The sequence below is a fragment of the Primulina huaijiensis genome, chromosome 3 (genome assembly GCF_012295235.1).
Source record: "Primulina huaijiensis isolate GDHJ02 chromosome 3, ASM1229523v2, whole genome shotgun sequence".
Lineage (NCBI taxonomy): Eukaryota > Viridiplantae > Streptophyta > Magnoliopsida > Lamiales > Gesneriaceae > Primulina > Primulina huaijiensis.
In genome coordinates this window covers 28,015,825-28,026,239 of record NC_133308.1, presented here as the reverse complement: position 1 = coordinate 28,026,239, position 10,415 = coordinate 28,015,825, and the positions used below count along the sequence as shown (strand labels likewise).

At 34.8% G+C, this 10,415-nt stretch overlaps 2 protein-coding genes across 3 annotated transcripts; one reads left to right on the top strand and one right to left on the bottom strand.

Moving 5' to 3' along the window:
- Positions 1-5,055: 5,055 nt before the first annotated feature.
- LOC140974347 (large ribosomal subunit protein uL24z-like) lies at positions 5,056-5,754 on the bottom strand. The gene has a single exon (XM_073437740.1). The coding sequence runs from the start codon at positions 5,680-5,682 to the stop codon at positions 5,242-5,244; it is 441 nt and encodes a 146-aa protein (XP_073293841.1). The 5' UTR covers positions 5,683-5,754; the 3' UTR covers positions 5,056-5,241.
- A 1,002-nt stretch (positions 5,755-6,756) lies between these two features.
- Positions 6,757-10,415, top strand: LOC140974346 (adenylyl-sulfate kinase 3-like). Of its 2 annotated transcripts, XM_073437738.1 has the most exons (8): positions 6,758-7,300; positions 7,430-7,570; positions 8,283-8,432; positions 8,512-8,630; positions 8,742-8,826; positions 9,680-9,726; positions 10,010-10,091; positions 10,209-10,415. In XM_073437738.1, exons 1-8 carry the CDS (start codon positions 7,003-7,005, stop codon positions 10,223-10,225), a joined length of 939 nt encoding a protein of 312 aa, XP_073293839.1. In that variant the 5' UTR covers positions 6,758-7,002; the 3' UTR covers positions 10,226-10,415. The 2 variants fall into 2 exon arrangements, with proteins under 2 accessions (XP_073293840.1, XP_073293839.1); XM_073437739.1 differs by lacking the exons at positions 9,680-9,726; positions 10,010-10,091; positions 10,209-10,415 and adding an exon at positions 8,994-9,668 and having other exon boundaries at positions 6,757-7,300.

The window sequence follows — 10,415 nt, the reverse complement described above, 5'->3', positions numbered from 1 at the left end:
TTCCATTCCATACATGTAAAAATCCTGGGTATGTAAATGGAGGACCTCTAAAAATTGTCCTTCGATTTTTGTGTGTCAGGGTTATAGTTCAGGAATAAAGAGCATTTGATAAGCTTGCTGGTCCATGTTTGTACTGTGCCTTTTTTTTATATTCTGTTGGATCCAAGCGCCAGCAATTGCTCTTAGTAGCACTCGTATGTTATAGTTACTCTCAGCGGTGAAATTTAAATTATTTTACCCTTGTAATAAATAGTGTAAGCGTCACATATTGGTCATTTGTATTACATGAACATGGGTAGCTGGATACGACAATGAGACGACTCATGGAACAATACTCGTCAGCCATCGAGTCTATATGACATAAAAATCAAAACTATAATTTATTTTACAATATCTATTGAAGCTATAATTCAGAATACATATTTATTCCAGGAGTGTTTGAGAGAGTTTTTGTTTATTTTTGAAGCTATAAGTCAGAATACATATTTATTCAAAGAGTATCTGAGAGAGTTTTTGTTTATTTTAAAGTGATTTTATTAGAGATTTTTTGAAATTAGGTGAGAAGCAAACGAAGAGTGTTTGGAATTAAAATCCCAAAACTAATATAAGCTAAAGTTCGAGTGTTTAGAAAAATTGCTTCCAATTTTTTTTTTTTTTGAGTAAAATTACAATAATATATTTAACTTACATAACATTTGTTTCTTTTTAATTATCTAAATTTGGTACTCACACCATCAACAATGTATTTATATAATTAATATTAAAATTTGAATATTTTATATCAAAATTAATTTTATCTTTTTATAACACGAATGCATGAAAATTTAAAAAAAATGAAAAAATTGTATAAATGCACAAAATATGTAAAAAAAAAAAAATAAATATGAAAATGTAAATTATAAAAAATGATTTTAAAATCATCAAATTCTTATAATAAAATATGATTTTATAAAATGTAATATTTTAAAAAATCTCCAAAAATATTTATAAAAACTGAGAATAATTGTGAAATATAATAAATTTTTTAAAGATTCAAATGTCAAATTGTAATTTTAAACTATTAACAAAAAAACATAAGCTAACAAAAAAACATATCAATTTTGCTTCCAATTTTTAGTTAAAAATTATAGAAATTGAAGCAGAAGCTGGTTTTGCGCACACACACAAAACACCTCCACCTAGAAGATTTATTTCTATTTGGCCCATGTAAACACTCTCTTAATCGCGTGGTAGATTTATTTCTATCTTGTCCATGTAAAAGCTTGAATGATGGTGCAAATAATCTGCAGGGGGACTACCTCTCGATCACATGCTTGGATCCAGTGCATAGTTTGTCCAGTCTGTAAACGTACTTTCTATATTTGCAGCTTACCATTAAATAACCCGTAGTCTCATTCTGCAGCCTGCTGTGTTGGTCTTCTGTTGTGGTCCAATATCAGTTATTACATAATCATAACGACGATGCCCAGCCAAGATTCCTTGTCAAGAATGTGAATATANTCTCCTGGGATTAGTGAAAGAAATGATATTAGGTTTATTGAATCAAAAGGGTCGCGATTGTAATAAACAAATGTCAAATAAAAACTAGTCCATTCTTTAGGGTGGTGAGGGACAAATAAGAGAAAATTGCATTTTAGTAATGTAATTTTGACATTTTGTGATTTTATTCTTCCATATTTATAAATTTCAGTTTTAATTTTGCATATTTCGATTTTTGACATTTTGTAGACACTATAAACATGAGCGTCATATCAACACTTCATTAGTGTCATATAAGCATTGCAGAGGAAAAAAAAACAAAAATTGCAACAAAAAAAAAAAAACAAAAATTGCAACAAAAAAAAAAAAACAAAGATACGTATTGACTACGACCGAAATTTGACAATATTGAAACCAAAATCGCAAAGAGACAAACAGAGAGTAACAAAAACGCAATTTTCCACAACGTACCATTATTTCAATGGTTATATTCACCCCTTGAAAACCAATTCTAAGAGCCCTTGGCAATTGGGTTACTCCATGCTTGCAGTCGCAGATCATCCGAGGACAATACACCATATATCACAATCAAACAAAATATTTGTTTTAGATGGCCAACCAATCCAATAGTGGGGGCTATTACGAGAGTAGATAACCGGATGCAACAAGAAACTCGACTTTGATATCATGATTTAACATTTTATCGAAGAACATATATAAGTTCAAACTCTATCTGAATTGTGATTTTATCATAAATATCACCAATAATTTTCGTAAAGTTTTGATTCCCATCGACCCATCCTCTTACCCAAATGTTAAAAGGAAAAATCACTTTACGTAGGTGAAATCACAAACATTAGCTCCGCAGTTTCTTTTTTTGTTTTTGTTTTTGTTTTTGCCCTTACTTTTTGACACCATACAAATTATGATTTCGCCATCTAAATAATGATATTCCCGAAATCTTAATCGAAAGAAATCGTTTACTTAATTTTTGGGATAAAATTTGTAATATAGATCAGAAAAACAACACAAGTTTTGAAACCCACGTTGTCCACTGGTGGGTGTACCTATGTTGGGTATGGATTTTACAATGATAGCATAAGTCATGAGACTCAGAGCCCAAGTACACAAAATTTTTGAGCATTTAGAACAAGTTTGAGATTAAATTCAGTTTAAAAATCACTTTAAATCATTTTCTAAATTCTAAAAATCTAAAATAAATAATTTCCACAATAATTTTATTATTCAAAATATTACTATTAGTTTTATACATACAGTTATATCAATTGGATTTGAACCGTGGAGATTGGAGTTTCTATGGCGTCAGTTTGTTTTTAAAAGAGTTTACTAGCCAGTGTCATACGTGACGCAATTCTTATGTAATGTGGCAAGATATAGGCCCTTGGATGCTTAAAATAGCAGTGGATCCTTCATAAAATATGTAGAACACACATTATCCAATTACCTATAGCAACGAGGAGAAGAAATATAAGCGTATCATCAAATGAACGTCCCCATAATTATCAAAACTTTTCCCCCAAAACTTCGGTGATGGTATGTAACTTTGCTGTTCTGTCAAATTCGACTTGATAGATGTTATCTATATGAGTAACGTCATCATCTACCCAACACATGACGTGTGCTGATGGATGGAATCATGATCAATCATCCATATATCATAGTTGAATCTATATATAATGGTTGAATTAGTAACCATGCTTTATCCATTCAACATATATATCTTGAGTTGAGTAGATAATGATACTATTTATGTGAGTAGCATGAACAAAACTGTCAAGTTCTTACAACCGCTTTAATTGTAGTTGTCCTTTTTTTTCTTCCTCTTTCTGCAGCTGAAATTTTAATTCTTCTACCCGCATGGATCCATTACTGCAGCCATTCGTCTGAACCGAACCCCACCCAATCATGGTTTAAGTCACCGCTGGCGTACCTATATAGTTTCTTTGGGTGCTGAGGCCGTTAGGACACAACATATATTGCTAAAAGAACATTGCCACCTTATCTTAGTCATGAAAGATGTCAAACTACTCTCTTGTTCGGTCTCTTTGGGGTGACGAAGGATACACCGTCAAGGCATCATATGTAAACTTTATAGATCAACTGAAGAGAAGTGATGCTGGAGGGGGGAATGAGATCACCAGAGAATTCTCTACAGAAGATCACATTTGCAGTGGGAATATCATATGCTCTTGACGGCCTCGCCCCAAGAAAACTAGCAACTGTTTTGCAGCACATACTCAATCGTAGAGCCTTCGTAACTATATCCTATTGCCTAGAATGTTGCACGTAGGAACCAGTACTTTCTGTTTTACAATGTAGAGCGTCATGTAGGCATGAATATTGAAATAATTCGTTAAAAGGTCACTGTGTTAATGGGATCCCCAGCTATCGAGCATAACTTGCATTGTTTCCTCGAAATATACCGTATGATGTCAGGCATTTTGTTCAATTTTCAGGTCTCCATTCTAATCGACAAAACTAAAGATTTTTCAAATATAAATTTCTAAACATTTGGGTAGAACACAGTTTGCATGATTAGGAGATGTCAATTTTGATCATCCTGCATTGCGTTCAAGCACAAGGCTTCCTTTGTTGGGATATATTATGCAACTGTTGAGTGTGATGAGGTACATATGCCGCATGAATTGAAAATGAGTTTGGTCACTCGCATGTGGATTGAAGCACATAAACAGATTGTCTCTAAAGTTCCAAATGACCTAATTAAAAAATTCTAACCCTGTGCGAGTTTGGTCCCTAAAATTTAATTTTGTTCTCTAAAAGCAAGCATAGAAGGCTACCAAATTACATATTCAGTTTCGAAAAAATATTCAAGTTTATATACATAATTAAATTTGTAGGAAGCAATCAGCCAAATTGTCCATTTCCAGCTAAAAGTATTTTGAGCATGACTTCAAATAATACTGGCATGGATAGATCCTTGTGGACAAGTTCATATCCGAGTGAAATTGTGAAATTCGGCTTCCATTGGATTACAAGTACCGATAGAGTCCATATACACAGCTAATATAAAATCAACGATACTGCAAATATTCACATTCTACCAACGATTTGAATGAAGAAAAATATTTATGCACAAAAACAATCGGGCCATCATTCAGTGTGGTAACAGAGCTCTGGTAAATTCAACAGTGAGATTTCCATTCAACAAAGAAGATGACAAGCATGTAAACAATTAACATAAAACTTAGCAGCCCAATTTATATTTTCAATTCACCACCAATAAAATTTCTTATAAAAAAGTCAATAATTTTCTCGCTTTCATTTCAATTGTGCCCGAAATGAAGATCCCCAAAGGTCAAAGGTCAAAATTTTAACTTGCTCTTTCTATGCAGTGACGAGCTACAACTAGAAGGGTTAGGTTTTCAAGAAGTAGCTAAGAATTTCTGTCAGCATTGATGTCTCTTCTACAACTAGTGAATGAATAATAAATCAGAATAAGCCAAGAAACACACAAGATTGGAGATGCAACAGCGAGTAGTAAAACAATTTCAAGAAAGTTGTCAATGGCGAAAAAATCCAGCTTTATAGACAACATTGAAAAACAAGATATAACTTCAGCAAGCGATGATTTCAAAGAAAAGTAGACATTTAGTTCAGTAACTCAGACACAAAAACTATCAGCATTGATTTGAAATCCCAAAGTGAGAAAAATTAAGTATCATTAAAGCTGAATAGAATGACATGATTGTCCTAAAAGAAACCCAACAATAGCAGAACCTCTTAATCGATGGTCTGCATTATATCCTCGGCGGTGAACTTAGTCCCCTTGTCCTTGTCAGCGGCGGCACGTCCCTTAGCTTTGCGATCGAGGAGGGACTTGCGATCCTTATCGATGCGGAGCTTCGTGATGACAACCTTCGAAGGGTGAATGCCAACGTTGACAGTGGATCCGTTCACCTTCTCACGGGTGATTCGCTCCACGTGGATAACCCATTTCTTGCGGTACACTTGTACCACCTTACCTTCGCGGCCCTTGTACGTCCCTCGAACAACCTGCACCTCGTCGTCCTTTCGGACCGGCATGGACCGGGCGTTGTGCTTCGTACGGAGGTCAGCCGACAGCGGAGCGCTCATCAAAACGCGGCGGACGCTCGAAGGCGCAGTGAAGTGAGCCTTGCGGCTCTTGCGCCGGGAAGAGGAGACTCGGGGGTTGAACTTCATTTAGGGTTTTCGGATGGTTCCTTCTTCCTCTCTCAGAGCGGGGGTGCTACTGCGGGCCGTGTAGAGGGTTAGGGTTGTAGAATTTATCATAAATAGTTGGGCTGGGCTAGTTTATATTGGGCTCCTTATGGCTGAGCTCACAGGATCCTCAAATCTAATATATAAATTTAGTTCAAAATTTCATATGGATGACTTAATTTGAAATTAGATTTAAAATACATAATAATAATAATAGTAAAAATTTGTGTGAAACGGTCTCACGAGTCGTATTTTATGAGACGGATCTCTTATTTGGGTCATCCATGAAAAGGTACTACTTTTTATTATGAATATCGGTAAGATTGACCCGTTTCACAGATAAAGATTCGTGAGACCGTCTCATAAGTTTTTATTTTGAGTCATTGAGATGTATTCCAATCATTTGAATCCTGCATTCAAATATCTGCTCAAATTCAAACACCGCCTAAAAGAATTTAAATTTCTTGTGTTGCACAAGTATACGTCTATATATATAATATTTTGCTATGTTGCATACATTCGGTACTCACATTCAACATAAATAATTTTAAGATAAGGTGGCAATGTTCTTTTAGCAATATATGTTGTGACACCATCAATAATCTTAAAAAATTATTTTTACTAAATCTTATGTCATATTTAATTTTATAACTAAAACAAAAAATTCACCACAAAATCCCAATCGCTTGTGATATATTACATAGGTTTTTCATACAGTAAATATATTAGATTAATAATATAATATATTCACAAAAATTCACGTGAGATGATTTTATATGTTAATTTTATGAGATTAATATTCTATTTTGTTCATTCGTAAAAAAATATTACTTTTTATGCAAAAAAAAAAAATTATATATATATTAATTTTTATTATAAATATTTACAATGTTGATCCATATAAGACCAAATCTAATATAATTATGGTTCCGTAATTAACGTTCCAGCTTCATATTTTTCTTCAAAGAAATGGCAATTCTATATTTGTGGTATGAAATTGCATGGTTCAAGTTGTATGTAAAGCATTCGTTCGCTGATTCCCTCTCAATCTCTTCCACCAATTCAACATCACTATAAATTATGCCTTTCTTTCTCTGTTTCTTGATTCGGTTACAGAGAAAATCCATTTTTCCTGAGATATTCTACTAAATTATTTGAATTCTAGATGCTCTTGTGTTTCGAATTGTTTCTTGAGTGATTCAGTGGTGCTTCCGATTTAATGCAATGCAAGTGTTCTTTCACGTGTTACTCTCCCCGGCATTGCGAGATATAAATTAGCGTTGCTTTCTATATATTTTTTTTATGTTAAAAGTGGAAAAAATGACCGCGGTTAATTATCAAAAGTTGAACTTGGGTAAAACGAGAGATTCGAACTCTCCCGAGGCATTATACACCAGGTTGACGCCTGTGAAGGTGGCGGTGTGCAACGGCAAAGGTAAGAAATTGGGGATTTGCGGAGCAGCTGGAAGATCAAGCCTTTTGGCGCCAATTAAGGCGATGGAAGCTTCCAAGCCAACGATGTATGCCAATGGCCAGGCGAAGGGGGTCGAACGCGATTCAACCGGCGATGTTCTTACCAAGGACTGCAGCGGTTTCACGGGTATTTCGTTATTTTTGCTGTTTTATTCCTTTTTCCACCTTAGGATCGTTTAGGTCGTGGGAATTATTGTTTGAGATATTTTTGGAATCTTTTTCGCCTAATTAATTTGCTTGATAATTATATGCACAGATAAAAGTGCGCTGGAGATGTCAACAATGGGAAATTCATCAAATATTGTGTGGCACAATTGTTCTGTTAGCAAGATTGATAGGCAGCACTTGCTTAATCAGAAAGGCTGTGTCATTTGGATCACGGGATTAAGTGGTTCAGGTTTGTGTAGCAATGGGATTTTTGGCACTTTAGCATTCGCTGACATTACTATTTTTGGAAGCTTATTACGTTCTTGATCGATCCATGATATGTGTGGCTGCACTATTTTCATGTGATCAAGAGATTGTTTCTACGTTTTTACTTGTTGGGTATGGGAATGATAAAATAGTCCCATGTTATTCTTGAGTGTGTTCTGAAGTTGTTGACTTGAGGATGATAAAAGACGGTTTCTTGGAGCATTTCTTTGACTTAAGGGGAATATTGATTATTATTGACTTTTTCCGAAATTCTTGAATCTTGTGAACTGTGTAGTAATTTTATTTTGTCATATCAAATCGTCAGCAGAGGCTGAAATTTATAAAAAGGAAAATTTTAAGACTGAGACTTCATTTCTTTAGGAATTCCTCAGTCTCCAGAAAAATTCATCCCATGGTACATATGCATGTTGTGGTCCAGTGTGATTATTTTCTTGTTTTTTCGTGCAGCAAATGATCTTCTAGTTTTTGTGTTTAAATTGTTCTTCTTCTTCTTCTTGTCTGAGAATTCCTTTCTCGTTTTTCTTTTATGTTCTGGATTTAAATATGGTTCATCATTACTGGTAACTTCTCACATGTTTTTGCCATGCTTGGCCTTTATGTGCTGGTGGTTTTGGCAGCAGGAAGTAGGTGGTGGTATTGTATTTTATTTTATTTTACACAATCTCTTACTTCAGGAAAGAGTACTCTGGCATGCGCTTTAAGTCGTTCCTTACACAGTAGAGGAAAGCTCTCCTATATCCTTGATGGGGATAATTGCAGGCATGGTCTTAACCGTGATCTTAGTTTTAAAGCTGAAGACCGTGCTGAGAACATTAGAAGGATCGGTTGGTTTCTATGATTATTCTTTTCAAACAACTTTTTCGTTTCTTTCGATTTGAAATGCTTATTGATTTTCTTCATCAGGAGAGGTAGCAAAGCTCTTTGTGGATGCTGGAGTCATTAGCATTGCAAGTTTAATATCCCCCTTCAGAAAGGACCGGGATGCCTGTCGAGCTTTACTTCCTGAAGGAGATTTTATTGAGGTTGGTAAATTTGTTTCGCTGATTTGATTTGCCTCAGGTTTCTACGGGCAGGCAAGCAAAGTTGTGAAAATGATAGCTCGAATTACTGAATTTAAGTAAGATGATATGCAGGTATATATGGATGTCCCTGTACAAGTGTGTGAGACTAGGGATCCGAAGGGATTGTACAAACTTGCAAGAGCTGGAAAAATAAAAGGTATGTGTTGTATAGCTGAAGATTGTGATTCTAAAACATGTTAATGGTTTCTCTTATCTACTTCAGTTTATTACTTTGTCATCATGTCGTAGAGATTAAAGCCCTTGCATAGCTGTCCCCTTGCCAATTGCTTCTCTAGCTTCTTCGCTCTTCTGCCTTATTTATAGATGCATTGAACAAATTTTGGTTCAAGAAAGCAAGTATCAAGCTACAAGCACTTGGTCCTGCTGGGAGACTGGACCCGACCCACTTCCACATGGCATACATCTAAGGCACATAAGAGCGAAGAAGCTACAGCGGTTCACTGACTCATTATTATTGTTTTTGGTACATTTACTCAATATTTTCAGCATGGTATACAGTTACAGAATCTTAAGTTTCAAAATTGATTGGTAACACGAAGAAGTATTCTTGATTGTCATGGGAAACGATGGGAGTAGTGCATGACTACTATATTAGTAAAGACTCCTCTCACGAGTCATACAAGAATCACAAGATCACAAAGTTATTTAACTTTTATATCTGACACTTGAATGAGCTGAATTATGCCTAACTTGATGCAGCTAAATATTCTTTTTTCTTTTCACTCTTCTCCAATCTGTTTACAAAATATCACGTGATTTTTTGTTTGATCTCTTCGAGTGAGTGTGCCTTGTGAATGCACTATCTGCACTGGCTTCAACTACCCTTCGGGGAATTGTTCATGTTGTTATTTGTAAGGGCCTTGAAATTAAATTAACTTCTTCTACTGTTAAAGAGAAAGAAACCAAAACTGTATGTTTCCTGTGATTTATTGAAACCCCTCCATTGCATTTATATTTTCCGAGAAATCAACTTCCTTGCTCTTGAACAGGTTTCACCGGAGTTGATGATCCATATGAGCCACCTTTGAATGCTGAGGTATGTAGTTTTCTAGATTCAATAACAAATGTTTACATGCTAAAGCCTTTTCTCATTCACAGATAGCCATGTGACATGATACGTCTTGTGCTCTTGAAGCTAATATGTTACCACATTAATATTGTGTTGATTCAGTGTTACCATGATCAAATGTTCAGTTAGCTTTTCACAAGAAGTTTCTTTTGTTCTAAAACATGATCCTGGATTTTACAATATTATGCCTTATCAAAGAAAATTATAGAACATGGTCTTCCGAAGCGATCTCTTTTTCTTTTTCTTCCAGATAGTGCTGCAGCAAAGCGAAGAGATGTGTGATTCTCCAACTGTTTTGGCTGAAGTCATTGTTTCGTTCTTGGAAAGAAAAGGTTACCTCGAGGCCTGATAGCCTCAACCTCTCATGCCTGATGTCTACTTGTGCATGTTCTGTGTGTGTTATTTGTTCCATCAACAAATTTATCTTATTTAAATATGTTCGTTGTCAGCGAAAGCACACAGTTGATTGATCAATCAACCGAGTAGCAAATAATTTCCAACTTCTGAAAGGTGCATCAATGTTTAATCTGTGAATAATTTATACTCTGTGAATGATCTATACTAGTTATTGATTAGTAACTGGTTTGCCTGTAATTTTTTATTTTATTTATTTTATCTTGCGTACTTGTGAATTGTAATAGATTGAATTTTCTGTC